The 21,067-nt window shown below is 40.9% G+C and overlaps 1 protein-coding gene across 6 annotated transcripts in view; it reads right to left on the bottom strand.

Moving 5' to 3' along the window:
- Positions 1-21,067, bottom strand: part of HECTD4 (HECT domain E3 ubiquitin protein ligase 4) — a 178,441-nt gene that overhangs the window by 95,587 nt on the left and 61,787 nt on the right. For all 6 annotated transcript variants that reach the window (XM_032431524.1, XM_032431525.1, XM_032431527.1 and 3 more), the window contains exons 8-10: positions 8,321-8,513; positions 4,929-5,087; positions 525-638 (exon numbers count right to left, since the gene is read on the bottom strand). In XM_032431524.1, coding sequence (XP_032287415.1) covers positions 525-638; positions 4,929-5,087; positions 8,321-8,513 — 466 coding nt within the window. The remainder of the gene's footprint in view (positions 1-524; positions 639-4,928; positions 5,088-8,320; positions 8,514-21,067) is intronic.

Genomic DNA, 21,067 nt, shown 5'->3' with positions numbered 1-21,067 from the left:
AACTCCTGTGTGAGAATGGAACAGGTCTCATGGAATAGACAGTTCTTAGTAACTAACTTATTTGTGACCCTTTTAATTCCCAAAAGGATTTAAGTGGCTTAACCCAAAACCCAGGTATTAACAAGAGTAGTGAACATTAACACACAGTAAAAGCCTTAGTAACCAAGCCCAAAACTTAAAGATGAGCTTCCTAGGAGCCAAGGCAAGGAGAAAATCCAATACATTACATAATGTTCATTTCCTAACAAGAAGAAGCATGCCAATGCCTCATGGGAAATAAACCTCTTCACAGCATGAACTTTGAGAAGAATTTGTTACGGGCATCATCATACAACCTAATGGACAGTATCTTCAATGGCAATTTACGCAGAGGAATGTCACCTATGGCCGTTTCTTATGTTGATCCTTAGAATTAAACAGTGGCATCAAAAAATTATTTCTTACAAGAAAAAGGAATTGGCAAGATTTTTTGAGAGAAATTGCTAAAAGTTTGAATTTTCTAAGGAAAAGTGGGCATTTCTTACCCAATCCTGGTACAAGAGCACCACGCCCCAACGAGCTTCCAGCAGCATCTATGAGATCGGCACGACTTGTGAACTGACCATCCGAAATATTATACACCAAGCTAGAAGCAAGGACTTTGGAAACAAATATTAAGCTGTTTAATAAGCCTCACAATGACAGTCTACTTTTCAAATTTTAAACTTTAAGCTCTTAACAAGACTTCCATAAAAATCACACCTTTTCTGTTGTCTGTTGGTGGTAACAATGAGGAGATAGAATACAAACATAAGAACACAAAAAAAGGGGGCAAATGGGTGGCTTAGTCAGTTAAGCACCCAACTTGGGTTGTGACCTCGGGGTTGTGGGATCAAGCCCTCTGTCAGGTTCCACTCTCAGCGGGCAATCTGCTTCTCTCTCTCTCCGCCCCCCCTCTGCCCTTCCCCCCTGCTTGCACGGTCTCTCAAATAAATAGATAAATAAATCTTAAAAAAAGAAAACAGTCACAAATGTCCTCCTAAATAGTGAGCCCTATTTTTCAAAATGTTTTTAAAATGTCAACTTTTGCTGGGTACCTGAGTGGCTCAGTCAGTTAAGCATCTGACTCTTGATTTCAGCTCAGGTCATTATCTCAGGGTTGTGAGACTGAACCCTGCGTCAGGCTCTGTGCTCAGCAAGCAGTCTGCTTGAGATTCTCTCTCCCTCTACCTCTCCCCCCCGCACTCACACTCTCTCAAATAAAATCTTTAAAAAAAAAAAAATAAATGGCAACTTTTGCATATATTTTCAATATAGATTATCAAAAGGGTCATTGCAAGAGGAATTATGATCACTAACATCACTACGTAATACCATTTACAAGAAAACTTTATATATAGTTGCTGCTCAGTAAAGGTTAATGGACACTCAAACACAGCTAGGTTGCTGTCCTTCGAAGCACTACTCTAAAACTAGGGAGACACTTTGGCCTCTTCCCTTAACACAGGATAGTGCAGTGATAACAAGCATGGGCTCCAGGCTTCTGGGTTGAATTCGTTCTACCACTTTTGTGTGACCCTGGAAAATGTACTGAACCTCTGTTTCCTCACATACACAGTGGAGATAATAGAAGTACCTACCTTATATTGTTATTGTGAAGATTAACTAAGTTAAAACATTCCTACAGGAACTGCACCAGCACATATATACTATTTTTATTTCCCCACTTTCAAACATAAAATTCTAGCACTGTCTCTAGAGTTCCTTTTTCTTATTCCCATCCCCTTTGAAATCCAGGTCCTCATCAGGCCTGATCCAAGCTATCATCTAAACTATACTTTCGGGACACGTGGGTGGCTCAGTCGGGTAAGCGTCTGCCTTCGGCTCAGATCATGATCCCGGGGTTCTGGGATCGAGCCCCGCACTGGGCTCCCTGCTCGGCGGGGAGCCTGCTTCTCCCTCTGCCTGCCGCTAACCCTGCTTGTGCTGCTTCTCTCTGACAAATAAAATCTTTTAAAAAAACAAAAAACTGTCCTTTTCTACTTTCCACTGTGCCAACCTGCCCACCAACAAACAATCTTCCCAAATCTCTTTTTCATTGTGTTTGCCATGCATAGTCTTTCCCCAACTTGGCCACGTATATGCGTAATACCTGTTTTTCATGACTTAAACTCAAGACCTCAGGATATATCTCCTTTCTACCCACCCCCCCGCAATGACCCTTTCTGTCAGATTCTGCAGCACTTCGTCCGGTCCCCACGGTTCAGGTGGTGATACAGCATTGCACATTATTTTCTACTTGTTTCACACACTGACAACATTTCTCCCAACCAGACTAGGAGATCCTCGAGGCAAGCACCACTTGCACTTACTGAGTAGCCTCGACAGCGACCAATGTGGAACAGGACACAGAAGAAATTTAAGCATTTACTGATTTGTTGGCCTAAAATAGAATCACTATGTATGCTATAAGCCTCATGAAAAAATAGCACCGTGAAGGCCAATTTCAACTGAGTGACAAAGCCATGCCAAGGAGACTAAAAAGAGCTTAATAAGACTAATGGTAAATAAACAAATAACCCAATTTAAAAATGGACAAAGGATTTGAATAGATACTTTTCCAAAGGAGACATACAAATGGCCAATAAGCACAAGAAAAGACGTTCAACATCATTTGTCATTAGGGAAATGCAAATTAAAACCACAAATGAAATACCACTTCATACCCACTAGGATGGCTATAATTTTAAAAAGCAGAAAATAAATGTCACTGAGGATGTAGAGAAATTGGAACCCTTTTATGCTGCTGATGAGAATGTAAAATGGTGCAGCCACTTTGGAAAACAGTTGGGCAATCCCTCCAAAGGGTAAACTAATACAGCTACCATATGATCAAAATTTTACTACTACGTACATACACAAGAGAAGTGAACACGTGCCTACACAAAAACTTGTACATGAATATTCATAGCAGTATTACTCAAAATAGCTAGAAAGTAGAAACAACCCAAATGTCAACAAAATGGGGTATATCCATGCAATGGAATATAACTCAGCCATAAAAAGGAATGAAGTAATGATTCCTGCTACCAAATGGATGAACCTTAAAAACATTAAAAAAAAAAAAAAAAAAAAAGCCAGTCACAAAAGCACATATATTATATGTAATCCCATAAATATGAGAAGTCCAAGGATAAACCCATACAGACAGAAGTAGATGGGTGGATGCCAGGGGCCAGGGTGAGGGGGAAGTAGGGGGAGGGACTGCTAACAGATATGGGAGGGAGGTTCCTTTTTGAAGTGATGGAAAATGTTCTAGAATTAGATAATGGTGATGGTTGCACAACTCTGAATATACTAAAAACCACTAACTGTAGACTTAAAAGGTGTGGATTTTATGGTATGTAAGTTATATCTCAATAAAGCTACTGTTAAAAAAAAGAGACTAATAGTAAATTTGTTATCATTTATTCAAGGGCTAAAGGGACATCCTGGTCACGTGAATTGTTAGAGAAAACAAGCTGTTGAGAAAAAGTCCAACCAATTTGATTCTAAAGGCAGAGCATTGAGTTGTTACGAATATCTAAATCCCAAACACATGCAATGTGTTGAATGTACTTGAAATGGCCTAAAGGTTGATATTAGATACATGATGTTGTATAAACTGCTGAGGTCAAATTTATATCTTCAGGCTTAGAGTACGAATTTAAAAGCCTACATATGAAATATAATCCTTTAATGGGATAACTGTAAATTATTTTGAAAGGACAGAATATGAAAATATTGGGAATGAAAACAAAGAGATTTTAAAAACATTTTAATTTTGTGTGTCTAAACAAATTTCAAGGAAAAACACAAAACAGTGTTTACCATACATGAAAGGAACAACTGGGGTTTTGCCATTTCTTAGAAATACTCTAACATAACTTTATTGCATATGATCACCAAACAATAGTGTGAGATACTATTTTCCTTTTATTTTTTGCAGGTGGGTAAACTGAGGCTCAGAGAGGTCAAATGATGTCCCTAAGGTAAGAAGGCTAGAAAATGGCAATGTAAAAGAAATTTTTTTTTTTTTTTTTTAAGATTTTAAGTAATCTCTACACCCAATGTGGGGCTCGAACTCACAACCCCAAGAGTCACACACACTACCAACTGAGCCAGCCAGATGCCCTGAAACATTTTTTTGACTCTTGATTTTGACTCTGCGTTTTTTTTTTTTTTTTAAAGATTTTATTTATTTATTTAAGACAGAGAGAATGAGAGAGAGAGAGCACATGAGAGGGGGGAGGGTCAGAGGGTGAAGCAGGCTCCCTGCCGAGCAGGGAGCCCGATGCGGGACTCGATCCAGGGACTCCAGGATCATGACCTGAGCCAAAGGCAGTCGCTTAACCAACTGAGCCACCCAGGCGCCCCTTGACTCTGCGTTTTATTCCATTTAATTATTTGTCTACTCTGAAGCCAAAATCACAATGCTTTAATTACTATAATATGTCTCCCTCTTTTATAAAAACATATGTATACTTAATTAACAGCATTTATTTCCAAATTAGACCTTTTTGGCTTCACATTTTATGTGTCCTAAAATGGAGGCATTTCACATACTTATTTAATAGCTCTGGAATTCTATTCATAGTGGGTCGAACTCTTGCTGTGTCATCAGTAAATAATGTGGCAATAGAGTATTTTATTTCCTAAAATTGTCTTGAACTCATTATTTCTAGTAATTTTTACAGGATGATGGTTTTCAGAAGTGTACTACTATATTATCTACAAAAATTATAGTTTTAATTCCTTCTAACCTATAAATATATTGCTAAGTTTTGTTGTTTTCAACGAGCTACTGCAAACAACTTTAACAGAGGAAGTTTAACATCATTAATAGAAAAGCCTTAAATCGCAAAGTTAGAAACAAATTGGGCAAAGTGCTACAAATAAAATACACTTACTTTTTAGAGAGGACAAACCACTTGTTCCACCAAAAAGAGAACGAGTGGCAGAGCTGCCTGATCCCCCTGGAGGCGGGACCAGCATCACCAAGTACGTGCCACAGGTATAGATGGGCGTCTTCCGAAGCATTTTCAGAGGTAGCCCACAGCTAGTATTTGCTGGTGAAAGGGATGAAAATGGTGATAAGTATTTGACACCAGATTAATTTGATTGCCAAAACAGATTACAGTATAGTGAAGGGGCCCCTATTCAAACAAGGATATGCCCAGATTCAGAAAATACAGCAAGAATTGGTAAACTAAGGAGAAATAAGTAGCCTGGCCCCAAGCCCCCCATTTCATGAGCTGAACATTTCTTAAAGATGTTCCCAATACTCAATATTCCTTTATATCTCAAAACTTCTCTCAAAAGAATGAATCCTCACATGGACTAGATTTCAGAATGAAAGAAGAATCCTACAGTTTGTGTTTCCCAAAACTGCACTCCAACAGGCATCTTTTCATTTTATACAGAATAAATTCTTAACAGGTTTGGCTTATTACATTCATTACAAACAGCTCTGAACACAAAATCAGCCAGAAATTTCAACCTATAACTAATTAATGAAAACAAAAGCTTTCACAATATAACAGAATAATTTTACACCTGCATGATTTATGATAACCCCTTATATGTTATATATTTATAATATATATAATTTATATAAAATATATAATACATATATTTAGGGTCAGTGACATAAACTATCATTAAATAATTATTATTTCTAATCAAGAGGTATGAGATGCACTCTAATCTCTCTTCCTCACTGGCAGATCTGAAAATGCAAAATTAAGGATTTCCTACATATTACTCTAGTGAGGATTGATAATGGCAACAGAAAGTCAGTCGGAATGCTTTACCTAGGAAGCTGTCAGGGTATAAAACAGAACTGCCCAGATAGATGTAAAATTGTCTTTAGATGGTTTAGATTAGAAAAATGAGAAAAGTGAAACCTAATCTGTCTGATATTTGTTTTGAATGCCTGTGCTTCTAAACAGCTCCATTTAAAACTCCACATCCTCAACAAGTATATTCTTCATTCAGGACATAAATTCAGGGGCATACATTTCCACAGGTAAGAAACCCAAAAGGGGCAATGACTGGAAAATTAGCAACTTTGTGAGCATGACATTTTCAACAAGATGTTTTAATAGACATCATATTAACATGGTAACAGGTATTAGTTTATCCCGGAAAACATTCTAGACCCTTTGAACGCTGAATTGTCAAAAGTCACTTAGTCTAATAACTGGTGAATTTTTATGTAGCAACATCATGTTACTGAATGTGCAGAGAATGTATATAAAAGTATGAGCTCACATGTTTCGAATACAATATCAGTTTTCACAGAGTTCTAAATATACCCTTGCCTTTTGAGCTCTCTCTCTGATTTCACCCATATTTCCTTCTCCAACAAAGATTCCTTTAGTACTTCTATTGTTCAGGGTAGGATTTAGTTTTCTCCCAAGGGATAAACCCAGATCAAGCCTTCAGCTTGTCAGGAAGCTGTTTATTTTCGTAAAAGGACCATCCTCTACAAAGTATTTCTACCATTCAAATTATCCATATACCCAAGTTAGCACAATTATTAATAATTTCCTCACTTATATTTGATAGAGATCCATAAAAATAAAATTCTATCCTTAAGTTCTAATATGAACTAATAAATATTTTGATATTAATTAATCACAAATATTTTCTCTTCCCAACCTTTCAGTATATGAAAGGATTAAAGCATAAAACTGCATTAAATTCGTTAAACATCTATTAATTCAGATGCATTTTTCTATATGGCATATTTTCTAGCCTTATCTTTTACTACAGTTCATGATTTGTTATACAGTCACATAGTTGGTGTAATCTGCAAACTCATCAAGAATAATGGTTCTTAACCTTTTTTTGGTCATAGGTGGCCTTGAAAGTTTGGTGAAAATCAGGATGGATACACTTAAGATGTATAAAGCTTTGGGGAGTATGTTCATGAGCCTCTTAAGGGTTTATCTCAGTTGAGAACTCTTGCTTTCAAAGGACAGAACAGCATGTTTGGTAGGCTACCTTTTATTTAAAAAAGAAGGAAAATAAGAACACATAAATTTATCTTTAATTGTGTTTGCATAAAGAAATTCTGTAAGGTTAAATAAAAACTAATAAATATAATTACCTATAGGAGGCAGTGTGGGGGCAAAATGAATAATATGCCAAGATGTGAGAGTACTTTTTTACATTGTTTCTACTTTCAAACTCTGTAAATGCATTATCTATTTTAAAATATTAAAGTGCAAATACTAAATGATAAATTCTAGAAAAAGCAACCTCCGTTGTGGAAGGTTTGCCTCTCATTTGCTTGGCCAAGATTGCATTTAGTGAAGACAATGCTAAACATGAATTTTTTACATTTATGAAGCATATGCTAAACATGAAATCAATTTACATTAACAATAATGATACGGTATTTACAGTTAAAGACAGAGCTGTTTTGAATTATTATAGATTCATGCCAGTTCATGTCTATAGCCAACATGTATTGGTTTGGAATTAAAAAAAAAAAAAATGGATGACCAGAAGGAGATAAAAAGGTGAACTATGCATAAAGGCACGTGCTTTGTATGGCAAACCATAAGCACTCAATAAAAAGTACTGCCTGAGGGGCGCCTGCCTGGCTCAGTCAGAGGAGCACGCGCTCTTGGTCTTGGAGTTGTGCGTTCAAGCCCCACATTGGGTGTAGAGATTACTAAAAATAAATAAACTTAAAAAAAAAAAAAAGTACTGCCCAAATTCCAGAGGCAGGTCTCACTAACCACAAACTGAATGTATCAAGCCATGAACAGACATGGAGGAAACTTAAATGCAGATTACTAAGTGAGAGAAGCCAATCTGAAAAGGCTACAAATGATTCCCAACTATAGGGCATTCTGGAAGAGGCAACACTAGGAGGACAATAAAAAGATCAGTGGTGGCCAGGGATTGGGGGAAGGAGGGATAAATAGCTAGAACACGAAGGATTTCTAGGGCAGTAAAACTACTCTGTACGATACCATAATGATGAAGACCTGTCATCATGGATTTGTCCAAACCCACAGAATGCACACCACCAAGAGTAAACTCCGGACTTCGGGTGATAATGTTATGTTAATGTAGGTTCACCAGTTGCAACAAATGTACCACCTCTGGATAATGGGGAGGGCTGTGCATGCGTCGGGGGCAGGAGGTTTATGGGAAATTTCTCTACCTTCCTCTCAATTTTGCTATGAACCTAAAACTGCTCCAAAAGAGAAAGTCTTAAAAAATATATACGTAGCTGAACGGAGTACACAAGGTAAACCGATAGAGTGAGCAAAGGGCGGCATACCTGCTTGGTCCTCTTTCAGGGTGTTGGAGATCGTAGAGCCAGTGAGGGCGGCCAGCGTGGCGGACGGGGAAGCTCTGTAGCGGGAAAGTCTGCTCAGAAGCATCTCATTAATGCTTTTTGCAGATTCGCCCTCTTTTCTCATTAGAATTGTGCGTTCCTGAAGTGGATTGGCTACAAATACACCATTTTCAACCTAGCATTTAAAGAAAAACAGGTCGTCCTTCAGTGATACTGGTTTCTACCAAGTCAGCAGATTTCTAGTCAAAAATTGTATCATTGTGATCTGGTTGCTTAAAAGCATTTCCAAAAACTGCACCTGAGTAGATGTACACCTCAAAACTTAAGTGTTCTACAGAAACTACTGAGAACAAAAGAAAGGCAAGTTTGAGCTTTCATTTTTCCTAACAGCATAGATTCTAAAAGCAGCGAGCCAAGTTTTTTTATTTTTTAATTTTTATTTCTTTTAGCGAGCCAAGTTTAATAGGTTCTACAAAAGGCTGTTGATTAAAATTCCTTATATTGAATTCCACAGGCAGCTCTCACTAATTACAAGCTTCTGACAGGTACAAGTAAGATGAGAGGAAAACAAATCAATCCATTTTTGATTTACTATTAAGTACAACTAGGAAGATAATGTCTTCTTGAAATATAATTAGTGGCTAAAATCCAAATTCTGTATTGACAGCAGTTAACATTAGCCCCAGCTGCTTGGGCACTGGAACAGCAATCCTGGAGAAGGGCAGACTTTGTCTGCTAAAAATACATGCCAACATCAGCTGGATCCTTGCTGGTGCTCGGCAGTTCTTCCTTCAACACTTGATTCCCCAGCAGAATCTCTGCAGTGGGGATTCCAAAATTCCTTCAATTTCGAGCTTGACTTTAAGCAGAGCACCTAGCAGGTCTTTCTTGCTAAAAAGATCCAGACCTCTTACTGGAAGCTGCTCCCACTCCTTTCTCCTCCAACTCAAGTATCTTTGTATTCAGCCTCATTTATCCTTCCTTTCCTCTTAATTCAGAGGAAGAAGTGCATCTACGTCCTGCAGTTTAAGGTTAACTCTTCCGCTTCTGCCTCCTAACTGCTCCCTTAATTAACTCCCTTCTGCCCCGTTACCGTCAGTCTCCCTTATGTCTTCCTTCTTGCTGGTTTCAAGTATACACAGACCTTCAACAAGACTTTGGTGGCCCACTGAAGCACCCTCCCTTTTCTCCACTTCCATTCGCTGGTGAAATGTCTCAAATTACATCTCATGCAGCTTCTGCATCTCCCTGCCCCCTCCTAGACCCAAGCTCCTGGATCTGGCTAGAGCCTCAGAAACTGGTGCCACCAGCAAAGGCAAGTGGGACTGGCCTGCTGCTGTGAGGTACAGAGACAAGAGGGAATACGAGTGCAGAGAGGCAAGGCTTAACAGAAGCAAATAAAAAGCAAAGGAGTCCAATGTGAAAGGTTGGTAACAGAGAAGAAGAAAAAGCAAGCAAATTCAGCAGCGCAGCCAGGAAAGGTCCCAGAGAGGGCTGCACATAGTTGGGGAGACTTTTATGACACATTCACAAGTGAGAAGAGAAAGGATTTCTTGGGGAGTCCAAAAATGCTATTTCTATTTCCTTGCCCCTATTTCTTCCCCCGTTAGAGGCACTTAACTCCACCCCCTCTAACAAGTGGACGTCCTTGATGGTCTACGCATAACCTGAAACCAAAACCATCTACCTCTTCCTTATCTTCCATATGGGCTCTGCCATGGCTGCCAGCCTTCTAGGGGTTCTCTTTCCTCAGTTTTGGTAGAACACAATCCTGGTTTATGTCTTTTTAATACGAACCCTTACTTCCGTGTAAGGTACTCTGCTAGAGAGCAAACCAACACAGTCCCTGTCCTCCTTGCTCTCATATTTTTTGGTTCCACATCTCCACTTACTTAAACAGAAGCTTGCCTAGGATTAGACCCAGCCTCTGGTGTCTAAGACCTCTGCCTGGAACAATCTGTCCGTAGATCTTCCCATGGCTGGCTCTTTCCGATCATTCAGGTCTCAGGTAGAATATCACCTTCTCAAAGAGACCTTCCTGACTACCAATCTAAAGAAGAATCTCCTCCACCCCTCCCCAAGCCAGAGCACATCACCCTGTTCTGTTACCCAAACAGCGCTTACTGTTCTCTCAAGTTATCTTATTCATTAATTCATTTACTGTTTGCTCTTCTACCTCCCCCACCCAGAAGGAATGCCAGCTCCCCGAGAACAGGGACTCTGCCTGCCTCATTCACCATAACATCCTCAGCACTCAAGGGACAGCAATAAATACTTGATGCCTTGCTGAATAAACAAACCAGCGTCCTCACTTGAATCTAATCCCACCTCTTCATGGTGTGACTCCCACGTTCCTATAAACAGACCCATCCTTGCTACTGAGATCCAGTCCCACCCTCTCTGACTGCCTCCCACTCCCCGGCATTTCCTCTCGAATAGCCTACTATCGCCTAAAATGTAACACATCCACATCGTTCTCCCTCCCCCACCCTCAGGCTAGAGCAACCTTTACCAAGCATAGCTCTATTTATGTCCCACAACTCTAGGAAGAACCCTTCAAAGGCATCCAAGATAAAAATCAACCACTCTAAGCTCGGCATTCAAAGCATTACCCAATCCAGCCCCATGAGAACAATCAATGGAGACCTTAAAAAAAACTATGCCATTGTGTTCAAGTACTGTGAAAACACCAAGCAGCTGATACAGCATGGGGTGGGGGGGTGGGGAGGGTGGAGAAGCTAAGAGGGCTGCGGTTTGGTGCACAGAGTGGTAAATCTGGGAACCTCTACTTGGCAGAGAAGCTCTTCAGGATGGAAAAGCGACTGATCTAGAAAGGAGGGAAAGAGCCTAAGAGGAGTAAGCAGCAGCGAGTTAGTAGTGCCAAGAAGCTTCCCTCCTGGCTGCCTCCCAGCACAGGACACCATCCTCTTAAGCCTGAGCACTGAACCAGCCTGTTAACTGGCCTCCCGTTGCTACCCTGACAGCCTCATGCTCTCCTCTCTGCACACCAGCCAATGATCATTCACTAACATAAACAAAACCATGTCCCTCTGGTCTCAGAACCCTGCAGTGGCCTTCCAAGACACTTAAACCCAAACTACTGTTAAGGCCCACACGGTCCATCCTCCATGGACTTCCCAGCCTCGCCGGCTTCTGTTCACCCCTTCTATGTGTTAGGCCGCGCTGGCCTTCTGTCACACCTCCAAAATGCCAAGCTTCCTCCTAACTCCAGGCCTTGTGACTTGCTGTTCCCTCTTCCTGGATTAAACAACTATTCCAGTTTGCCCAGGCCTGTCCTGGTTGTAGCACCAAGAGTCCCATGACCGGAGAAATCTCAGCCCCAGGTAAACTGGGATGGTTGGTCACCCTATCCGTCAGGATGGATGGCTGCTTATCATTCAGGTCTCAGCTCCAATGTCCTTCCTTAGAAAGACCGGATCTGTCGGGTGAACTAAAGTAGCTCCCCACCTCCGCCCCACTCACTATCACATCATCCTGTTTTATTTTCTCGCCTCTTTTATTTATCGCTAGCTGAAATGGTTTTGTTCTTACTAACTCCCTACCCTAATGTGAGCTCCTTTAAAACAAAGGCCTGTTACCCTGCTACCCAGACAAAGAGACGTAGTAGGTACTGGATTAATACTGATGAATGGAGGGCATCTCAGTCATCCAGATCATAATTTAAAGGAAATAATAAACCTGTGGGGAAAAGAGAAGGGACATAGAGTGTCCATTACTATGCTGACCATATGTTTAAGAAGGGACATAAAGAGGACAAAATAGCAATAAGATGATCACTGAATCTATCTAAAGAATAGCAGTTTATAGAGAGTATGTATAGGCAGGAAGACCTCAGAACAAAACAGAAGATGTAAAAACTATGCACTGAAAATGTAAAAAAGGAGTTATAGAAGATTCCGTTATACTGCAGTCTTAAAGGCCAGAGTCTAAGTGTCTTAAAATTTCAAAAGCCTGTGACTCCAAGTGGCAGGCTATCACACTGGTGGCCCCAGGGAATGATGCATCCTGAAGTCATGCCCTCGTTTAGTTCCCTCACACACGGACTCTGGCCTTGGCCATCAGAAAGCATGATGCAAGCAGAGCCTTGAGGAGCACTTGTGCTCTTGAAAAGCCAGAGAATGAGAGGCGGTCTTGACTATTACAGCCCCAATCAAGCTCCAAGCTGAATGAAGCTGCAGGGGTGACCTTAGCTTCACCACACAGAGAAGAACTGCCACACAACTGAGCCCCACCAACCTCTAAGTCATTACTGCTTGGAGTCACTTAGTTTTGAGATCGTTTGTTGAGAAGATAACTGAAATACCCCCAGACTCAGAGATTGTTTCATATTAATAGTTAGTCAGACAGGGTATTCTCTACATTCCCTTTACGTTGTACTCCTAATTATATGCCTAAAGTCGACCTTATATAATGATTACTTCTCTACTCCATTCTGAGTTAATCAGAAATCATTTGGAGAGACCAGCACAGCCAGTTAGATCCTGCTCTGATTACCTATTCATTTTAGCCAGCCTTCAATCCTTTAGTTTTCCCTCAATCCTAAGTACCAATACACCTATTTTGTAGATCAAACTCAGCTGATTTTTCATAAGAAATGACAACGGAAGAAGCTGATGGTATTTGAGGTGCCAAAAATAGTTTTTTAATATTTAATTTCTGGGGGGGAGCATGGGTGGCTCAGTCAATCAAGTGCCCAACTCTTGATTTCAGCTTGGGTCACGTAGGGTTGTGAGATCAAGTCCCATGTGGGGCTCCGTGCTGGGCATGGACTCTGCTTGAGATTCTCGCTCTCCCTCCCCCCAACCCTGCGCTCACGCTCTCTCAAAAAATATATATGTTTAATTTCTTTCCTGATTGTAAAACTAACATATGGTCTCTTCTATAGCTATTTAGTCTCTTTAAGAATCTTTAAATCTTGCTTTATTCTTGACCCAAAAGCTGCCATGAACTATTAAAACCAGATCCTGCTTAAAACGCTCTAAGAGCTCCCCATGTCCCCTGGAATAAAATCCAAATACCTTGCAAGGCCCTACATGAAATGGCCCCAGCTACCTATCTGACCTTACCCATCACCACCACTACTCATTTGCATGAGGTACACAATGTGTATAACATGTGACTCTTGACCTCGGGGTTGTGAGTTCAAGCCCCACATGGTCACAGAGTTGTTTTTTTTTTTAAAGGGAGGCGGTGGCTGGCTGGCTCAGTTGGTAGGGCATGCGACTTTTGATCTCGGGGTCTTGAGTTCAAGGCCCATGCTGGCACAGAGCTTACTTTTAAAAAAAGGTATAACAAATTACTATTTGTGTAAAAACAGAAAAGGAAAAAACTGTACATGTGTATTTGTACATGTTCATTTTAGGAAGAATACAGAAGAAAGTGTTAACATTATTTGCCCCTGGGGAGGGAAGAAAATGAATTAGGAGGCAGGTAGGTGAGAGACTTTTGTATCTTTTGAATTTTTATAACTATGTAAATAGATTATTAAAAAGTATTCAAAACAATGTAACCATCACTAAATTTGGAGAGAAATTTATCAGTACTTCCAAGTATCTGGGTGAAACCATAATTCATAATAAACCTAATTCTTTCCAATAACTATCATTAGCCACATCTAAGTAGCAAATATTTATATTTAGAAACCAAAATTTTTCATGAATCAGAAAAGTAAAGAATTTTAGTATTCAGCCTTTTAAAAAAGGAAACCCTGCCACTTGGGACAACATGGATGGGCCCTGGGCGCCTGGGTGGCTCAGTTGGTTAAGCAACTGCTTTCAGCTCAGGTCATGATCCCAGGGTCCTGGGATCGAGTCCCGCGTCAGGCTCCCTGCTCGGCCAGAAGCCTGCTTCTCCCTCTCCCACTCCCCCTGCTTGTGTTCCCTCTCACGCTGTCTCTCTCTCTCACTGTCAATAAATAAATAAATAAAATCTTTAAAAAAAAAAAAAAAAAACATGGATGAGCCTTGAGAGTATTATACTAAGTGAATAAATCAGACTGAGAAAGACAAATACTGTATGATCTCACTTTGGAAGATAAAAAAAGTCAAACTCACAGAAACAGAAAAAACTGTGGTTGCAAAAGGCTGTGGGATTAGAGAGATGGGGGATGTCGGTCAAAGAGTACAAACTCTCAGTTAGAAAATGAGTAAGCTCTGGGGATCTAATGTCTAGCATGGTGACTATAGCTAATCTCAATGTGTACTTAAAAGGTACTAAGAGCATATCTTAAATGTTACCATACATGCAGACACGAATGTGGTAAACATAGGTGACGGATATTAACGAAATTGATTATGGCAATCATTTCACAATATACACATACGTCCAATCATCACCTTAAAAACGTATTTGTCAGCAATACTTCAGTAAAGCTGGGGGAGTGGAGAATTTCAGGGATAGAACCCTTTGAATCATCTACTTGAAAGCCCTCATCTTATAGATAAGGTTTTTTGTCTGGTTTGGCCAGGGCAGTTCATCAGAGGGCTACGGCTAAGACCTGTAATTTGTCAATTTTGAAGATGACTTTATTATCTGTTCAATAATTTAAAATTTTAAAAACAGGGTGCCTAGGTGGCTCAGTCATTAAGCAACTGCCTTCAGCTCAGGTCATGATCCCAGGGTCCTGGGATCAAGCCCCACATCAGGCTCTCTGCTCAGCAGGAAGCCTGCTTCTCCCTCTCCCCCTGCTTGTGTTCCCTCTCTCGCTGTCTCTCTGTCAAATAAAATCTTTAAAAAATTTTTAAAAATAAGATAAATTTTAAAAACAAAGTTAAAAATACTTCAACATCCCCACAGTCTACTCCACTACCTCCCTCTCCTTTCTCTCCTTTTGTTCATGACAAACCTCTGGAGAGAATTGCTCTTCTTCTCATCTTACCCTCTTCACCACACTCGCTCTTCTTCTCATCTTACCCTCTTCACCACACTCGACCAACTCCACCTTCCTTCACCCCTCCCAGTCCCCACAACTTCTCTTACTAAGGCTACTACCCATGGCCTCCATATTCTCCATTCAACAACCTCTTCCAGCTTCAGTCTTGACTTCTCAACAGAATTCAGTGCTATTAACCAAGTTCTCCTTTTTATAAAAATTTACTTGAGGGGCACCTGGCTGGCTCAGTCAGTGGAGCATGCAACTTTTTTTGTTTTTTAAGATTTTTTTTATTTGTCAGAGAGAGCACAAGCAGGGTGAGCAGCAGCAGGAGAGGGAGAAACAGACTCCCAACTCAGCAGGGAGCCCGATGCGGGACTCGATCCCAGGACCCTGAGATCATGACCTGAGCCGAAGGCAGACGCTTAACCAACTGAGCCACCCAGGCATCCCTGGAGCATGCGACTTTTGATCTTGGGGTCAGGGGTTCAAGCCCCACACTGACATAAAGATTACTAAAAATTTACTTAAAATTTTTAAGCCCATTTTTAAACTTTTAAAACAAAAAGATGACAGAAAGCAAGCCTTGCTACAGGCAACTTTTTTTTTTTTTTTTTTTTTTTTTTTTAAGATTTTGAGAGAGAGAGAGCATGAACAGGGAAGGGGCAGAGGGAGAGGGAGAAGGAGAGTGGGGAAACCGACATGGGACTCAATCCCAGGACCCCCAGGATCATGACCGATGGGGAAGTCAGATGTTTAACCAACTGAGCCACCCAGGTGCCCTGAGGCAACCAATTTCTGATGCTTCCATTCATCCAACGAATATTTTATAAATATCTACTGTGTGCCAAGCATTATTCCAGGTGCTGGGGACACAACAGCCAACAAAAGAGACCCAAATCCCTGTCCTCCTGGAGCTGACATTCTAGGCCAAGCAGACAGTCAACAGATAAGCAAATAAATGGATAGTAATGAGTTATAAAGAAAAATAAAGCAGGGTAAAAGGGATGGGATTTAATTTCATGTAAATTTCATAATTTCTATTTTATTTAGAGAGAGCAAGTGCATGCATGAGTGAGTGTGAGAGTGTGTGTGGGGGGGGCAGAAATCAAGGGGTGGCGGGGAAGGGCAGAGGGAGAAGGGGAGAGGATCTCAGGCAAACTCAGCACCCTGCGTGCAGAGTCTAGCGTGGGGCTTGATCTCATGACCCAGAGATCATGACTTGAGCTAAAATCATGAATCACTTAACCAACTGAGCCACCCAGGTGCCCCACATATAAAATGTTTTCTATAGAATGGTAAGAAAGGTCTTTTTAATAAGGTGCTTATTGGAGCAGAGACCTAAAAAAAGTGAAAACAAGTCACATGGTTATCTGGGAGAGGTCAGCCCAGCACGACAGCCCCAAGGTGTGTGTGCAGGTGAGCAAGGAGGCCGGCTGTGGCTAGAGCAGTGTGTGAGACGGAGAGCTGCAGGTGCAGACTATAGGAGGTGAAGAGGGGGCCCACCTTGGAGGTGGAGCAGGCAGCATTTGCTGACTAGACATGGAATTTGGGAGGGGGAAAAAAGGATTCAAGAGTAACACTAAAGGTCTTGAGCACCTGTGTGGCTCAGCTGGTTAAGCATCTGACTTTGGCCCAGGTCATGATCCTGGGGGTCCTGGGATTGAGTCCCACGGTCAGTCAGTTGGACTCTGTGCTCACCAGGGAGTCTGCTTTTCCCTCTGCCCCTCCCCGCACTCATGCTCTCTCAAATAAAATCTTTAAAAAGTAAAAATAAAATAACACTAAAGGTCTCTGGCCAGCACTAGAAGGACACAGACGCCATCAACTGAGAAGGGACAGCTTCCAGGAAGAGAAGCTCTGGGGTAAAATCAAGAGTATGGCTGGGGGCACATTTAGCTTGCAGTGATGATGAGACTTCCAACTGGAAAAGTCTCATACCCTGTGCACATACAAATCACACCCACGTCGATACGCAGCCAGAGCTCTGGGGACAGGTTCTGGCGAGCAGATTCGAGCACCATCAGTACCCGGAGGTGTTTAAAGCTACATGACAGTAGGAGACCAGCCAGGGAGTAAGAGCAGACAGCGACGGAAAGCATCCTGGAAATAGGGTCCGGAAGCACGTAATTGTTGAGAGGTAGGGAAGATGGGCCTGAGCAGGAACAACCAGTGGCAGAAGTCCTATGGGAGGTCCCACAAGCCAAGTGAAACAGTTTCAAAATGGGGGCATGATAAGCCACATTAAATACTGCTAAAAGGTCAAGTAAAAAGACAAGGAAGTTGACCTTGAACTCAGTCAGGTGCAAGTCCCTGGCAGACATGAAGAGCTAGCTGTTCTGGTGGCGAGGGGTGAGGATACAAGACTGACTGGAGCAGGCTCAAGACAGAATGGAAGGAAAGGACATAAAAACAGTAAGAATAAACTCTTTCAAAAGTAGTGCTATAGCTGTGAATTGTGCAAGACTGTTGAATCTCAGATCTGTACCTCTGAAACAAATAATGCAATATATGTTAAGAAAGAAAAAAAGAAGAAGAAAAATGTAGCAGGAGGGGAAGAATGAAGGGGGGGAAATCGGAGGGGGAGAAGAACCATGAGAGACGATGGGCTCTGAAAAACAAACTGAGGGATCTAGAGGGGAGGGGGTTGGGAGGATGGGTTAGCCTGGTGATGGGTATTGAGGAGGGCACGTTCTGCATGGAGCACTGGGTGTTATGCACAAACAATGAATCATGGAACACTATATCTAAAACTAATGATGTAATGTATGGGGATTAACAGAACAATAAAAAAATTTAAAAAAAAAAAAAGTAGTGCTATAAAGGGAAGCCAAAGATAGGAGAGTGGAGGTGGGTATGGGTCAAGGGAGTTGTTTTTCTTTCCCTACAGGACAGGATCTCTTCTAATGTATTTGCATGCGGTGGTGAATGAACTGTTGAAAGGAAAGCTGTTAATGGAGGACGACAACTGCAGAAAGAACCGCCACCCCACCCCAACTTTTATTACACAACAGGTAGTGAATACAGTATTCTGAACCTAGCTTTTTGTACTAAATGTAACTCGGCAATTAATCTACTTGGTCTATGCAGATCTGCCTCATACTTTTTAATGGCTGTACAGTGTTCCATTCCACAGACGTACCAGAAGCAATAAGCCAGAGATCTGTGTTTAGCTTCCCAAGTCAGCATTTTAGAAGCTGCTAAACTAGTGGCTAGTGATGCTTAATTTATTTGATGAAAAATTTCAAACATATAAAAATAGAGAATAGTCTAATGAACTTCCTTCCAGATTCAACTATAACCCAGATATTGCTACACCGGTTTGACCTATCACTTTTTTTGCTCAAGCGTTTTAAAGCATATCCCAGGGGGTGCCTGAGTGGCTCAGATGGTTGAGCATCTGCCTTCAGCTCAAGTCATGATCTCCAGGTCCTGGGATCGAGCTCCACGTCGGGCTCCTTGCTCAGCGGGGAGGCTGCTTCTCCCTCTGCCTCTGCCTCTCCCCCTGCTTATACTCTCTCTCAAATGAATAAATAAAATCTTAAATATATATTTAAAAATAATTTTTTAAAGCAGATCTGACATGTAATTTCACTTCTGAATACTTCACTACACATCTCTAAAAATGTGGACATTCTTATAGAACCACAATTCACATACTTTAAAAAGAAATTAAAAATAATCCCTTGGGGGCGCCTGGGTGGCTCAGTTGCTTAAGCGACTGCCTTCGGCTCAGGTCATGATCCTGGAGTCCCGGGATCGAGTCCCGCATCGGGCTCCCTGCTCGGCGGGGAGTCTGCTTCTCCCTCTGACCCTCCCCCCTCTCATGCTCTCTCTCAAATAAATAAAATCTTAATAAATAAATAAAAATAATCCCTTGGTTTCATTTAATATTCATTTTATATTCAAATTCCAAACTGTCACTAAAACGTTTAATGGTTTGATTCAGACTCCAAAAATGATTCAAAGGTTGTTCTTGTAATCTAACGCAGGTTCCTTCAGCCCCAACTTTTCATTTCATGCCACTGATAGAGGCTATTTTAGTTGTTCTATTTCCTCCAGGGCAGGTATGGGCTTTTGATTGTATGACTGTATGTCTAAAAATATCTTTGTTGTCTTTACACTTGATGGACCCTTTGGATGACTAACTTCTGGGCTGGAAATCAGTTTCCCTCAGAATTCTGACAGCACTACTCTGTTTGTGTATCCATTAATGCTACTGAATAGGATGGGGCTTTCCTTATTCCTCGTTTGTAAAGGATTTTATCTCTAGAAGCTTCAGAACCTTCTCTTTACTCCTGATCATCTGAAATTTCAGGATGATGTGCCACCGTGTGGGCATTTTTCGTTCGCTGTGTCAGATACCAGTTAATCTAGACACCAGGGTCCTTTAGTCTGTTTCTCTTATATTCGTGCTTTGATCATGCCATCCTCTTTGTTTTCTGTTCTCTTTTTGGAAATCCTATTACTATGACTTTAGATAGATTGCGCCTTACATTTTTTTTTTTTTAAATCTCTTCTCTCATATTTACTGTTCTTTATTCTACTCTGTCCTACTTTCTGGGAGATTTCTTATCTTTAACCATTTTTTCAATGTTGACAACCATAGTCTTAATTTCCAGGAGCTCTTGCTCATTCTCTAATCTTTTCTCATGACCTCCTGTGTTGTTGTATGAATGCAAGATCTTCTCAGAGCTCATATAGTTAGTGTTTACAAAGTTTTATTCTACTGCTATTGGCTGTTTTTCTGATTTTTAATTTTCATATTGGAGGATTTCCTCATTGGTCTAGAGATCCTTGGTTGTCTTTTTTAAAAAAAATTTTTAATATGGTATTTTAAATGTATACAAAAGAATAATAACGAGCTCCCCCATGCACCCATCACCTGGCTTCAATAATTAAAAAAAAAATGTTGGCAAAATACTTATAATCTATTCCTCCTTCCCTCCGCACATACCTCTCCAAAGTTTGGGGTTTTGTTGGGTTGGGGTTTTTTTGTTTTGTTTCTGGGTTGTGGGTCTTTTTGTTTTCTATTGTTTTGTTTTTTGGTATCTGCTCTTTTTTTAAACAGTTCAGCACTAATCAGGAATGCTGTGCACATGGTTGAGGCTTGCTTACCGGAAGACCTCACTTCTTGTGGGTGATTCACTAGGGGCAGCAAGCCTTTTACTTAAATGAACCCCAATGTCCATACACAGAAATCTTTTTTCCAGAGTCATTCAGTTTCTTCAGAAAATAAAGTCCAGTCTTTCACCCAGGCAGCCAGTATCTGAGTACAAATGTGTACATCAGCAAAGGGGAGGACAGTTCTATTAGTAACTTTCAGCCTCTACACCTCTCACCATGGCTCTACACCACACCTCATGCCTCCAATTCCCAAGACTCTCTCAGGTTGGTAGGGGTGACTCATCTCTCTTCCTCTTGGTTTTCCCCTAAACATACATGCACTTCAAGTCTAGGCTTGCCCCACACTGAGAGACAGGAAGGGACACTACCCCATCTCCTAAAGAAGAGGAATAAGAGATGCAGCCTAGAGCTGAGGAACAAGAAATACAGGTTTCATTGCAAGTTACAAAGATAACCAAAAGAGGAATTAAAAATAAAATAAATGCATTATGAGGAAGAAGAAAAGAGTAGGAATTAGACCAAATCCTTGTCTATCGCAAGGAGAAAAATAACACGAAATATACGGAGTATAAATCAAAAAACAGCAATATAAGTTTTTTGATTAGAGAAATGAAGGAAACCACCAGAAGAAGGAAAAGTGGAAACCATGAAAGTGAGCGCCTACGAGAAGCAGCCAGCGACCAGGGTGAGGGGCTCTCACTTTTCATGAG

The sequence above is a fragment of the Phoca vitulina genome, unplaced genomic scaffold, assembly GCF_004348235.1.
Source record: "Phoca vitulina isolate PV1807 unplaced genomic scaffold, GSC_HSeal_1.0 scaffold46, whole genome shotgun sequence".
In the NCBI taxonomy this organism is placed as follows: Eukaryota; Metazoa; Chordata; class Mammalia; order Carnivora; family Phocidae; genus Phoca; species Phoca vitulina.
This window is presented reverse-complemented; position numbering and strand designations above follow the sequence as displayed.